The following is a 14,693-nucleotide window of genomic DNA, read 5'->3' as shown; positions in this document are numbered from 1 at the left end:
ATAATTATAATAATAATAATGATAATGATGATAATGAAAATTACAATGACAATGACAATAATGATAATAATAATAAATAATAATAAATAATAATAATAATAATAATAAATAATAACAAATGATAATTACAAATAATTACAAATAATAAATAAAACTAAACACAAAAAAAACAATAATAATAATACTATCACTATCTTTATCACACGATCATTATCATTTTCACTATCAATATTATTATTACCAATATTATTTTAGTAGTACTAAAAATAATATCCTATTAAAGATTATAATTTTAAAATGGTAAAATTTAATAATAATAATAATAATAATATATATTTATTAACCTTAATTTTCATACTGAGATTTCAACCCTCTGCTTCAACATCTTAAAAAAAGATAAAAGGCCATTGCTATATTTTAAAAAGAAATGAACAATGTCAAAACTTCAAATGATACAACTACATTATCACAAGGGTAGAAATCAATCTTGTAGGAGACTCATCTTTACAATTCATACACAACAGGAGACTCCCGACCCTAATAGAGGCTCTGATCTCAAAATTCCTCACTTCAACAGAAAAATCAGACTGCAAAAATTAAAAGTAAAATTGCATTACTAATAAAAAAAAATATAAAAGATAATCCATTGTTTCTAATTACGCACAATATAAATACCCATCCCACTACATCAAAGGAAATTTCATAGAATTCCTACTTTATAAACAGAAAGGAGAGTACTTTTCAATGAACTGAGCACACTATGGAAAACTCTCTACCCTCCCCTTTGCTGTAGTGTATCAATGAAAACATGAAATAATGCTGATGAAGATGGAGAGTTGAATCCCATATACATATGGTTTTTGAAGTCCTACCAACCCATCAACCAAAACTAGCCTTCAGCAAACTCCAAGTGCCAACACTGAGAAAGATTTTTCATTTGGCTTATTATTAACACTATATTTTTAAAATAGTTATAATACAGAAATATTCAGCTGTGTAACCCAATCGAGTGGAACCTGAACCATGTAAATGTCCCATATTATCATCTCTATGTGAAGTTACAGTTCTACCTGCATTCCTAAAAAATCTCAACCCTGACATTTACTTCTGCAAAGAAACTTAGATTAATCAGGCATTAGCAAGTGTTTCTGGCATTAACCAACTTACAGTGTAGTCCATTTCAGTTTAAGCCAAACATAAACCTTCTTGGTAGAAATACAGGTATCCTGCATATGCAAATATATTAAACTGTCATCATACAATAGCTTAAAACTGTATTATACATATCAAGAATTCATTTGGAGATTCTTGAACATGTTTCACAAAGATATTTACATATTCAATTAAATATATGGAAAATGTGCAAAATCTAAATGTATATCAACAAATTCCACACACGCACACACAACTGCTCTCCCAAGGGAGTTATACCATTGATGTATTATAAAATGTGGAGACACTGGCATTCTATCCCAGCTGCTGATTCAAGTAAAAAATAGACCAACACATAACTACACACAAGAATATTGGAAAAATATGAATTGGAAGTTCCAAATGAAAACTCCCAGAAATGCTTTATGAACACACAACTTTGCTGCTTTTTCTCCCATCAAACAGGTCTCCACTCCAGGCTGGGTGGCTGGTGCCACAGCCACTGTGGGTTGAGGGAGAGCTATGACTCACTCCCAATGCTTCCTTTTCCTGGGTGAGGGGGGAGAAAGGGTCACTCAGAGACTCTCTGGGATTAAAAGAATCATCCACATCATGACTGGAAGTTGGTTCTGGCTTGAATGCAGAGTTTGGTAGTTTGCTGCTGCTGCAGTCATCACTTTCATCAGCAGCAAATGACTCTGGGAAACGTGAGAACATGTGATGTGAGGGAGGGGACTGACATGAATGAAGGAAGGCTGTGTTGGGAGAGCTGGAGAAGTTCTCCCAGGTATCTGGTGGAGACTGTCCCATTGACCATGGGCCTGAGGACAAGTTGGCAGGCAGAGGGCTGGTAGGGGGAGAACTAGCTAACGGCCAAAAGCCATTCTCGGTCGGAGAAGCTGGAGGGCGATCCGTGAATGCTGCAAGATCGTCGATGCCTGCCCATCCCGTTGGGGATGTCCAGGGGAGAGGAGATTTTTGTGCGTGTCTCAACGCAAGTCTGTAAAATAGGGCAATCAGCGTGTGAACATAGCAGATTTGGTAGAAGAAAAATACACAAATAAACCATAATATAAGCAATTCCATTTATCAGACCAAAGCATCGGCAATACACTTTAATGCCAGACCATTTAGATTCTTTATTTCCCAATATTTTCACATTTTATGTACTCAGTGAAAGAAATTTTGCTAGAATTCATAATTGGACAGCATCTGTTTCAAGCTCTATAATTAAGTTGTCTTAAAAAACAATACAAATTACAGATGGAATAAAATTTTAAAATATGAGTATACAGATGGACAAAGAAAAGGAGGATGGGTATACATAATGTTGGTGGAGTTAATAATTACAGAAGCAGAAGACAGAATGAGAACAGTAGTGGGAATGTGAACAAACAGTGAAAGTGTAAGCAGAGTAAAGACAACAAGTGAAAAACAACCCTCTTCAAGAGAGTTTAAAAAAAGAAATGAAGAAAATAAATCAAATATAAGCCACTCACCTTGAGAATCCCTCATTAAACTCATTGAAGTCTTCAAAGGCATCCTGTTAACAAGGCACACAAACTACATGTTAGTTTCTCCAGGGAGTATTCCAGCTTTATGGAAATCTTTACTATACGAGATATTGGCCAACCTTTACCTATTCCATGGTACAGTATAATTTTTTATCAAATGTGAAAAAAAATTTGATGGTATATGATGTATAAAGCCCATACTAATTTTACAAGGAAGCTGTTAAGAATTTGTCACTTCTATGTACAATGAGTGAAGTATGAAAAAGGGAACAGGAAATCCACAAAATGTTCTGATCTTACTTATAACATTCGCCTAATAATAAAAGGAATTAGAAACCATCCATTGCAAAAAAATAAAAAATAAAATAAACAATGTAAGGAAACACTGCCCTTTACAATAACAACGAATAACAATAGTTTTAACAAAACAAATCTTTTATTTCAAAGGATCATAAATATGGAAAATCAATTTTTTAAGTTTACATTATTAATCATGCTGCCCTCACTAGAATATGTGCATTCCTGTTCTGTATCATTTCATATCAGTCTGTTTTAATCAAATCTAATCATTAGCATTATCCATATGAAAGTCAGTGAAGTCGAACACAAGAAAACAGTGGCTGAAAATCTGGCTTACAAATGTCTCATCTATATTCTTAGCTATGCTGTATTATCTCTGCCTATGATAATACAAAGGGGAAAAAAAAAAAAAAAAAAAAAAAAATTATATATAATAAATTTTATATATATATATATATATATATATATATATATATATATATATATATATATATATATATATATATATATGGCTAAAGTGTCAAGCAAAATATATTGAATAACTAGTTACCACTTTTTTTTTTCCACCCATTTAAATTTCAAATATACATACACGTACATCAATCATATACCACATAATCTAAGGTCTTGATGCTTCAATAGGAAAACAAAATTATCAGAGACAACACAGAATAGTTGGCCAATTCTCCATCACAACAAGGTTCAACAACACAGTTTAAATTATTTATAACTAAAGACACTGAAGATTTAAGTGTGGGAAGAATGTAATACCCTGCAGAAATTGAGCAGGGTGAGGAAATTTATAATCAGATGAAGGAAAAAACATTTTCTTAAGTCTGAGGTTTCATTATCCAGAAACATTCAATACTTTTCAGTTCAGTGGAAGAGGAATGGCATAAGATGATATAAAGCTTTAATATATAAATGCAGCAAATCAAAATATTTTCTCAGAATCAAAACAGGAAAAAATGCTCACAACACAGCAACAGATCTAAAAGAATGCATAGATTGGTATGTAAATTGTGAAAATTATGCCTCAAGGCTACAATACAAGCATGATAATTCATGATAGCAAGAACTGTAATCTCCGGTATCATTCGACAACACGCATTTCATTACTTACGATGCAAAGGCAAAGCTCAAAACTTAGCTCTCTGCAAACTGAATTCTTGGGACGTGTAAATTACATGTCTATTTTAAACAAAATGGACTACTCTGAAGATAAATTCCTCCAAATCAAGGTATATTCAAACCCTAACAGTATAAAGATAGGTGTATTCACATCAAGTCATTATTATAAGACGGAAAGATTCCTTCAACTGATTAAAAACATTCAAGTCTTCACACACAACTGTCAAACTAACAAAACACTACTTGCCTTATAAAACTATTTCGGTCCTTGCTATTCCTTATACAAAAGGAAATGTCATATTAGTTTCACCTCTCCTTACTTTTTAAGTGACAACTAAATCCAGCATTTCTTAAGATAAACTAATTACGATACCAAATAAATGATTGATAAAAATCTAAAAGTGGATCCAATATCTACTTAGTTTACTGTAATATTAGCAATACAAAATTCTAACACTCATTCCTGCAACAAAAAGGATTGCAGGATATCCACTTCAGAAACTGCCATGGCTTATATAACATTGGCAAAAATTGTAATAAAATGGACACTGCAGCAACAGTGATTCAACTTCAATTGTCAAATAAATGCAGAAATTAAACTGTCAGCAGAAAAAGACCTTACCGCTTCTTAAAATATTGCTTCACTATCTTAGCTTCTGATTTTGTATGTTGCACAATTAATTTTCAATACTCTATAATCAGACATATACAATTTTCATTATTACTTGTAGACAAAGATAAAACAATGCTACAATAAAATTTCCTTTATATGAGAGCTAACTAGATCACCTCTTTTCACTTAATTACACTTTTTTCTGAATGCCATGTACATCTGTGCAGTTCAGTTTCTTAAGGTTAGTGTACAACAAAATCTAGCCAACTCCAGTTACCTTAAAACTATGGTACTTTTTAAAATGAAAAAAAAAAATCTAACACATACTTAATACAAATGCTACAGCCTCCTAACCTACGAGGCATAAGTCAAAACGTTAATCAACAAAAATGGAAAACTTACCCAAGGTTTACTGATGATGCTCTTGCTTAAACTAGCATTATTTTTAGTTTCTGTAGTTATATCGGACGAGTCGTCCAAATCAATTAAAAGTGCTTGCGTACTGGACTGGTAACCTGTTGTGTGAAAAGCTTCATTAAAGAAAATCAAAGCAATATAGTAATCCCTTGTTAGAATATTTGTGACAAGTGTAATGGTAAAAAATATGCAGTAAAAAATCCTACCACACAGGAAGACTTCTGTATTTAGCATATATCAAAAATGACAAACTATCACATTGATGCATTCTAAATGAACAATATTATATACTCTCATTTTCATCTTCACTTTTAACTATACCGAGGAGGAGGAGGAGGAGGAGGAGGAGGAGGAGGAGGAGGAGGAGGAGGAGGAGGAGGAGGAGGAGGAGGAGGAGGAGGAGGAGGAGGAGGAGGAGGAGGAGGAAGCAGAGGAGGAGGAGGAGGAGGAAGCAGAGGAGGAAGAGGAGGAGGAGGAAGCAGAGGAGAAAGAGGAGGAGGAAGCAGAGGAGAAAGAGGAGGAGGAAGCAGAGGAGAAAGAGGAAAAGCAAAGAAGAAAGAGAAGGAGGAAGCAGAGGAGAAAAAGGAAAAACAGAGGAGAAAGAGGAAAAGCAGAGGAGAAAGAGGAAAAGCAGAGGAGAAAGAGGAAAAGCAGAGGAGAAAGAGGAAAAGCAGAGGAGAAAGAGGAAAAGCAGAGGAAAAAGAGGAAGAAGAGAAAAGCAGAGGAAAAAGAGGAAGCAGAGAAAAGCAGAGGAAAAAGAGGAAGCAGAGAAAAACAGGAGGAAGAGGAAGCAGAGAAAAGCAGATGAAGAGGAAGAGGAAGCAGAGAAAAGCAGATGAAGAGGAAGAGGAAGCAGAGAAAAGCAGATGAAGAGGAAGAGGAAGCAGAGAAAAGCAGATGAAGAGGAAGAGGAAGCAGAGAAAAGCAGATGAAGAGGAAGAGGAAGCAGAGAAAAGCAGATGAAGAGGAAGAGGAAGCAGAGAAAAGCAGATGAAGAGGAAGAGGAAGCAGAGAAAAGCAGATGAAGAGGAAGAGGAAGCAGAGAAAAGCAGATGAAGAGGAAGAGGAAGCAGAGAAAAGCAGATGAAGAGGAAGAGGAAGCAGAGAAAAGCAGATGAAGAGGAAGAGGAAGCAGAGAAAAGCAGATGAAGAGGAAGAGGAAGCAGAGAAAAGCAGATGAAGAGGAAGAGGAAGCAGAGAAAAGCAGATGAAGAGGAAGAGGAAGCAGAGAAAAGCAGATGAAGAGAAAGAGGAAGCAGAGAAAAGGAGAGGAGGAAGAGGAAGAGGAAGCAGAGAAAAGGAGAGGAGGAAGAGGAAGAGGAAGCAGAGAAAAGGAGAGGAGGAAGAGGAAGAGGAAGCAGAGAAAAGGAGAGGAGGAAGAGGAAGCAGAGAAAAGGAGAGGAGGAAGAGGAAGAGGAAGCAGAGAAAAGCAGAGGAGGAAGAGGAAGAGGAAGCAGAGAAAAGCAGAGGAGGAAGAGAAAGAGGAAGCAGAGAAAAGCAGATGAGGCAGAGAAAGAGGAAGCAGAGAAAAGCAGATGAGGAAGAGGAAGAGGAAGTAGAGAAAAGCAGAGGAAGAGGAAGAGGAAGAGGAAGAGGAAACTGAAAAGATGAAGAGGAAGAGGAAGCATAAAAAAAGCAGATGAAGAGGATGATGACGCAGAGAAAAGAGGTGAAGAAGAAAGTAGAGGAAAGGAGGAGGAGAAAGCTGAGGCAAGAGGAGGAGGGAGGCAGGAGGTGGAGAAACCATAAAATGAGGCAATAGAAGAAGAGGAGGGCAATGAGGAAAAAATGCAAAACTAGAAGACAAGGAGAAGAGTAAGAACAAAAGAGGACCATAACAGCGAACAACTCCATACCTGACGAGCTGGTGTCGGAGGAGCCAAAGTCCGACCGAATGGGAATGGGTGAAGACGACTGGCTGGACGGCTGGTGTTGGACTATGCCAGGCGTGTGGTTTGCCCCACCTGGAGCCAGCTGCTAGGGAGTATTTGAAATTAAATTTAAGAACCTGGTATAACCTTATTTTCTAGTCTGATGTTTAGTATCAAGTTGAGAAATTATGTTTCAGATATGGATTTAGTAAGATCTGAGACGTAACTATAATGAAATAGTTTGTTTTTTCTCTCTAGTTTTTCACTTTCATACTGTCGTGACCTCCTGAACTGTAAATATTTCCCTGATTTACAAAAACAACAAAAGCTATTAGCATTATCAGTTGTACTTGAAAACAAGTGAAAGAGTGAAAAAGAGAGTGGGAGTGAAAGAGTGAGTGAGTGGGAGTGAAAGAGTGAGTGAGTGGGAGTGAAAGAGTGAGTGAGTGGGAGTGAAAGAGTGAGTGAGTGGGAGTGAAAGAGTGAGTGAGTGGGAGTGAAAGAGTGAGTGAGTGGGAGTGAAAGAGTGAGTGAGTGGGAGTGAAAGAGTGAGTGAGTGGGAGTGAAAGAGTGAGTGAGTGGGAGTGAAAGAGTGAGTGAGTGGGAGTGAAAGAGTGAGTGAGAGGGAGTGAAAGAGTGAGTGAGAGGGAGTGAAAGTGAGTGAGAGGGAGTGAAAGAGTGAGTGAGAGGGAGTGAAAGAGTGAGTGAGAGGGAGTGAAAGAGTGAGTGAGAGGGAGTGAAAGAGTGAGTGAGAGGGAGTGAAAGAGTGAGTGAGAGGGAGTGAAAGAGTGAGTGAGAGGGAGTGAAAGAGTGAGTGAGTGGGAGTGAAAGAGTGAGTGAGAGGGAGTGAAAGAGTGAGTGAGAGGGAGTGAAAGAGTGAGTGAGAGGGAGTGAAAGAGTGAGTGAGTGGGAGTGAAAGAGTGAGTGAGTGGGAGTGAAAGAGTGAGTGAGTGGGAGTGAAAGAGTGAGTGAGAGGGAGTGAAAGAGTGAGTGAGAGGGAGTGAAAGAGTGAGTGAGAGGGAGTGAAAGAGTGAGTGAGAGGGAGTGAAAGAGTGAGTGAGAGGGAGTGAAAGAGTGAGTGAGAGGGAGTGAAAGAGTGAGTGAGAGGGAGTGAAAGAGTGAGTGAGAGGGAGTGAAAGAGTGAGTGAGAGGGAGTGAAAGAGTGAGTGAGAGGGAGTGAAAGAGTGAGTGAGAGGGAGTGAAAGAGTGAGTGAGAGGGAGTGAAAGAGTGAGTGAGAGGGAGTGAAAGAGTGAGTGAGAGGGAGTGCGTGTTGAAAGAGAGAGAGAGAGAGAGAGAGAGAGAGAGAGAGTGAGAGAGAGAGAGAGAGAGAGTGAGTGGGAGTGAGAGAGAGAGAGTGAGTGAGAGTGAAAGTAAGAGAGAGAGAGTGTGAGAGAGAGAGAGAGAGAGAGAGAGAGAGAGAGAGAGAGAGAGAGAGAGAGAGAGAGAGAGTGAGAGTGAGAGTGAGAGAGTGAGAGTGAGAGTGAGAGTGAGAGAAAATAAGAGAGAATAAAAGAGAAAAAGAACGAAAATCAGACAAAGACAAAAAAAAAGACAGAGGTAAATACAAACAATGTGTATGTCCCCGTGCTGCTACGGGTGAGCAATCTGCAGCTTTGACCAACAACCAACACTCACCTTAACCTCAGCAGGGAGTTCCTCATTTGCATAGATTTCCCCGTTCTTGCTCTCCACCGCCATCTTCCAATACTCGTAAGCCAAATTGAAAGCCTGAGCAATCGAGATGGTTACCGCCTGAGCCTGGAAAATAAAAGTACGAGGTGCAAATTACATGTAAACACTGGTAAACCACACAGAATATATTCAAAGACGCCAAAAACCCATGCAAAGTGACCCCAAGACGACTCTGGACCACCCTAGACGACTCGCCAGCAAAGCAACTAACAATCAATGCATTTTAAGACGCCTGAAACCCTAATAAAATGACCCGAGACGACCCAAGACGACTCACCATCTTCCTCTTGGGGCACAAGAAAGCGTGGCACTCGCAGATCTCATTGTCACTGGTGGCGATGAAGGCGAAGACGTGGTCGTAGTGGGCGTCCGCCGAACAGTACGAGATCCTGAAAGAGGTGCAAGCTGTTAGAGATAGCGTACTATGTGCTGAGTGGGGGGGAGGGCGAGGGGGGGAAGGGGAAGAGGGGGCAAGAAGGGGAAGAGGGGGCAACAAGGGGAAGAGGGGGCAACAAGGGGGAAGAGGGGGCAACAAGGGAAGAGGGGGCAACAAGGGGAAGAGGGGGCAACAAGGGGAAGAGGGGGCAACAAGGGGAAGAGGGGGGTAACAAGGGGAAGAGGGGGCAGCAAGGGAAGAGAGGGCAAGTAGGGAAGAGGGGGCAAGAAGGGGAAGAGGGGGCAAAAGGGGAGGAAGGGGCAAAAAGGGGAGGAAGGGGCAAGAAGGGGAAAAGTGGAGAAAAAGAGGGAAAGGGAAGAAAAGGAAAATAGAAAGGGTGAAAAGGGAAAAAGAAAGGTGAGGAGAGGAGGAAAGAAGAGAGAAAATGGGACAGAGGGAAAATGGAGAAAACGGGACAGAGGGAGGAGATGGGAGGGAGAGGAAAGACAAAAATAGACACGACAGACAGGCGGACCGAGCGACCTCCAAACGCATCAATGCAGCATAAAAAAGATAACGATAATACCACCGTGCTTACAACGCAGACATTTATAAAGAGGATTTCATCGAGATCAAGTCACGCTAACCCAGACAGAATGCGTGAGTTTCCTGACGAGTAAACGGGACGCCCACAACGACAACCTTGCATACGACTTGGCCTTATCACCGTCCCTCCCTCCCTTCCTCCCCCCTCCCCCTTTCTCCTACCCTAATTTCTATCGCTATCACCTTCTAATTTCTTATCAATGGTTCTCATTCGTTCTCATCTTTTTCTTTTTGATATTTACTTTACTCTTTCGCGTCTGACTTGCATTTTATTTTTATTAATAGTCTTTAATACAAAGATCTTGATACTGAATATTGCAACGTATATTACTCCCCTTGATAAGCCTACTCCAACGAACTAAAATCTTGTTCACATACCGGAGAAACCTAAAAAGTCAGAAGGGTCAGCGAGGATGGTGGGTATACCCTTTTACCTTCCTCTCTCTTCCCCTTCTCCCTCTCCTCCTCGCTCTCACACCCTCCCCCCTTCTCCCCCCTCCTCCCTTTCCTCCTTGCTCTCACACCCCACACTCCAATTCTCCCCCCCTTCTCCCCCTCCTCCTTTCCCTCACCCCTCCCCTCTTCTCCCCCTTTCTCCCTCTCCTCCTTGCTCTCACACCCTCCCCCCTTCTCCCTCTCCTCACTCCCTCTCTCACCCGCCCTTCCCCTTCCCCTCCCCACTTCTTCTCTTCCCCCCCTTTGCTCTCCCTCTCCCCTCTCCCCTCTCCCTCTCCCTCTTTCTCCGTATCTGCCCCTCGCCCCGCTTTGTTTACAAGTGCGCGCCGACCCACGTGGCCGCCACACCCGAAGGTCACGGCGCGGACGGCGTACTACTACGCGCCTTGCTCCGCCCCCTCACTCGTAGCGAGGCACACCAGACATTTTTTTACTAGCGTTTCGACTCGTTAACGGTCCCTTCGACGCCAGCGCAGACCGTATCCGCTGACGGACGGGCACGCATCCCGACGGGACCGGTTCGAAAAAGGCAAGGGGGGGTCGGGGCGATCTGGACCCAGAGCGAAGATCGTCCGTTTCTCAGCCCGCTCGACTCATCCCGCATTCGACCCCGATTTAACGAAGCCCCAAGCGTTCAAGCAAGCGCCTGTGTGACGCCGCCAGCTGCCCCAGTGAAGAGGGAGGGAGGGAAGGAGGGGGAAGGAGGGAGGGAGGGGAGAAAGTCTAAGACTGGCACAGAAAACTCAGGTTGCAGGCAGGGGATGTTGTGGGAGAGAGAGAGAGAGAGGAGGCGAGAGGGGGTCACAGCCACAGACAAAAAGGATTAGAGGAGGATGGAAGTGGTCCCTCCTCGTGTGCTTGGTGACCAGCGCCTCTGATACCCTTGAAGAAATGCACTTATCATGGTGTTGCCATGCACGGAGCCGAAACTCTTCCTTGTGACCAATGATGAGTTGCACGATGTTTAATCCCCTTCGTCTTACCCTGGTTACCGGTTAGCTCTGCTCCCCTCCTTTATCACACCTCTGTCCCTCTTGGTTGTATCAATTCAATCAATTCACCGTCTCCTTCACCGTCGCTAAACCTTTACATCTACTCGCTCCTCCCTCCCCATTCGTTCATCTCTCCTTCCTTTCTCTCTCTCCCCCCGAGCAAAAGGTGAGAGGAAAGTACGTATCATTCTCCCCATCCCCCTTCCTCCCCTCCCCCTCCCCATCCCCCCACACTATACCCACCTGCACCCCCTCCCCTCCTCCTCCCTCACTTGGCCGGGTGCACCTGTACCCGATTCGAAACGTAAACAACTCGACCCCGTCAGCCAATGTCGCCACAAACTACACGTGCTTATTTTCCTTTCCCTTCCCCCCTCCCAACTCTTTTTTCCCGCCCCTCTCTTTCTCCCTGTTTGCCTCCGAAGCCTCCTCTCGATGCCTAACGCGGTTCTGACTGACAAAACACGCCAAAAAAAATGCCAAGAAGGTGCCAGAACAGGGGAAGGAGAAGGGTAAGATGCCAGGAAGGGGAAGGGGAGGGGAAGGAAGAGGAAGGGAAGGAAGGGGAGAAGGAAGGAGAAGGGAAAGGGGAAGATGGAGCAAGGGAAGGGGGAGGATGATGATAAAAGGAATTAGAAGGGGAAAGGGTATAGGGAACGGAGAGGAAGAGAAGGAAGATGATAAACGGGGTAATAAGGGGAAAGCGGATAGGGAACGGAGAAGGGAAGGGGAAGGAAGATGATAAAAAGGGATAAGAATGGGAAAGCGGATAGGGAACGGAGAAGGGAAGGGGAAAAGGAAGAAAATGACAAGGGAGGGCAGGGGGCGGGGAAGCCAAAGGGGGAGATAAAGGGGAAGGGGGCATGGTATGCAAGCATTACTTCACTCTCCGGGGCTGGCGCGCTTCCCCGGTGTCTGGCATGACCTTCCCTGTGAGTGTGAGTGTGGTTGTGTGTGTGATGAGTGTGTGTGATGAGTGTGTGTGATGAGTGTGTGTGATTGTATGTGTGATGAGTGTGTGTGATGAGTGTGTGTGATTGTGTGTGTGATTGTATGTGTGATGAGTGTGTGTGATGAGTGTGTGTGATGAGTGTGTGTGATTGTGTGTGTGATTGTATGTGTGATGAGTGTGTGTGATGAGTGTGTGTGTGATTGTGTGATGAGTGTGTGTGATTGTGTGTGTGTGTGTTTGAGTGTGTGTTTGCGCGTGCGTGCGCGCGTGCGTGCGCGCGTAAAGGAGAGGGGTTAGACTTGAATTTCTAATAAACCTTAACATTTTTTTTCTTCTCTTTTCTTTATTGTAACCGAAATACCTGTGCCCCTCTCCCACGGAACTCGATTCGCGCACCGTAAGCAGCAGCCAACATTCCTCCAACTCTGTCAACAACACGGGGGATAAAGTCCTTGCACATCACCCTCACAGCACGACTACGGAACAGGAAAAAATAAAAATAATCAACATTTCAAGTTCTACGCCGGATAACAAAGGAATAATAGATAGATAGATAGATATAAATAGACATAAATAGATAAAGATAGATAAAAAGATAGATAAATAGATAAACAGATCTAGACAGAGATGGATATATACACAAGCAAATATATGAATGAAGGTGGAGAAACAAGGATACTAAACAAGAAAAAAAGGGGAATGAGCGAAAAAGACAAAAAAATCGAATAAAATCAATCGAGAAAAACAAAACAAAGGTCGACTCCCAATAATGTCAATGCACGGGGGTACGTGTGTGTGTGTGTGTGTGTGTGTGTGTGTGTGTGTGTGTGTGTGTGTGTGTGTGTGTGTGTGTGTGTGTGTGTGTGTGTGTGTGTGTGTGTGTGTGTGTGTGTGTGTGTGTGTGTGTGTGTGTGTGTGTGTGTGTGTGTGTGTGTGTGTGTGTGTGTGTGTGTGTGTGTGTGTGTGTGTGTGTGTGTGTGTGTGTGTCTGTCTTTGATCAATGCGTTGTTTCGGAACTTAAAGATGACCCTTTGACCCGTCTCGTGGAGGGTCAACACTTGTCGCGGCGAGGAGAGGGGAGAATGAGAGAGGGAAGGGAGAGAGAATAGGGAGGGGTGGATAGGGAGAGATGGGGAGGGAGGGAGAGAATAGGGAGAGATGGGGGAGGGAGGGAGAGAATAGGGAGAGAGAATAGGGAGGGGTGGATAGGGAGAGATGGGGAGGGAGGAAGAGAATAGGGAGGGGTGGATAGGGAGAGATGAGAGGAGGAGAGGGAGGAGAGAGGAGGGAGGAGAGAATAGGGAGGGGTGGATAGGGAGAGATGGGGAGGGAGGGAGAGATGGGGGAGGGAGGGAGAGATGGGGAGGGAGGGAGAGATGGGGAGGGAGGGAGAGATGGGGAGGGAGGGAGAGATGGGAGGGAGGGAGAGATGGGGGAGGGAGGGAGAGATGGGGGAGGGAGGGAGGGAAAGAATAGGGAGATGGGGGAGAGAGGGAGAGAATAGGGAGATGGGGAGAGAGGGAGAGAATAGGGAGATGGGGAGAGAGGGAGAGAATAGGGAGGGTTGGAGGGAGGGAGAGAATAGGGAGGGGTGGAGGGAGGGAGAGAATGGTTGGAGTGGAGAGGGAGGGAGGGAGAGAATGGTTGGAGGGAGAGGGAGGGAGGAGAGAATGGTTGGAGTGGAGAGGGAGGGAGGGAGAGAATAGGGAGGGGTGGAGGGAGGGAGAGCATAGGGAGGGGTGGAGGGAGGGAGAGAATAGGGAGGGGTGGAGGGAGGGAGAGAATAGGGAGGGGTGGAGGGAGGGAGAGAATAGGGAGGGGTGGAGGGAGGAGAGAATAGGGAGGGGTGGAGGGAGGGAGAGAATAGGGAGGGGTGGAGGAGGGAGAGAATAGGGAGGGTGGAGGGAGGGACAGAAGAGGGAGGGAGGGAGAGAATGGTTGGAGGGAGAGGGAGGGAGGGTGAGAAAAAGGGAGGGGTGGAGAGGGAGAGAGAGAAAAAGGGAGGGGTGGAGAGGGAGGGAGAGAAAAGGGAAGGGTGAAGAGGGAGGGAGAGAAAAGGGAAGGGTGAAGAGGAGGGAGAGAATGGTTGGAGTGGAGAGGAAGGGAGGGTGAGAAAGGGAAGGGTGGAAAGGGAGGGAGAGAAAGGGAAGGGTGGAAAGGGAGAGAGAATGGTAGGAGTGGAGAGGGAGAGGTGGAGAAAGAGGGGGAGAATTGTGGAGGTGGAGAGGGAGAGGTGGAGAAAGAGGGGGAGAATTGTGGAGGTGGAGAGGGAGAAAGAGAATGGGGGGGGGAGAGGGAGGAAGAGAATGGAGGGTGGATATGTAAGTTAGAAAGGGAGAGGGAGCGGAAGAGGAAGTGACGCAAGAGCCAGAAAGGAGATGAGACGAAGAGGAAGAGAGACAAGAAAGGGGGAAAGGCGGAAGGTGCAACGGGAAGACAGAAAGATGGCGACGGAGATGAAGACGAAGAAAAAAAAAAGAACCGAAAGAGGAACTGAAACAAAACGAAGAGAGAAGCAAAGAAGAGACAGACGAAGAGACAGACAGCGGGAAAAGCAGCAGCTAGACGGGAGGGGAGGGGGGAGGGGAGGGCCACCAAGGACTAATTTCATCCCCCGACC

The 14,693-nt window shown here is 43.9% G+C and overlaps 1 protein-coding gene across 2 annotated transcripts in view; it reads right to left on the bottom strand.

Moving 5' to 3' along the window:
- Positions 1–323: 323 nt before the first annotated feature.
- The window catches only part of LOC113810429 (low density lipoprotein receptor adapter protein 1-B), a 63,454-nt gene continuing 49,084 nt past the window's right edge, over positions 324–14,693 (bottom strand). Inside the window, exons 3-8 of one of the 2 annotated variants that reach the window (XM_070127147.1) lie at positions 8,969–9,080; positions 8,635–8,757; positions 6,984–7,104; positions 5,113–5,225; positions 2,652–2,695; positions 324–2,152 (exon numbers count right to left, since the gene is read on the bottom strand). In XM_070127147.1, the coding sequence (XP_069983248.1) occupies positions 1,576–2,152; positions 2,652–2,695; positions 5,113–5,225; positions 6,984–7,104; positions 8,635–8,757; positions 8,969–9,080 (1,090 nt within the window). In that variant the 3' untranslated portion in view covers positions 324–1,575. The remainder of the gene's footprint in view (positions 2,153–2,651; positions 2,696–5,112; positions 5,226–6,983; positions 7,105–8,634; positions 8,758–8,968; positions 9,081–14,693) is intronic. The other variant, XM_070127148.1, reaches the window with a different exon arrangement.

The sequence above is a fragment of the Penaeus vannamei genome, chromosome 11 (genome assembly GCF_042767895.1).
Source record: "Penaeus vannamei isolate JL-2024 chromosome 11, ASM4276789v1, whole genome shotgun sequence".
In the NCBI taxonomy this organism is placed as follows: Eukaryota; Metazoa; Arthropoda; class Malacostraca; order Decapoda; family Penaeidae; genus Penaeus; species Penaeus vannamei.
This window is presented reverse-complemented; position numbering and strand designations above follow the sequence as displayed.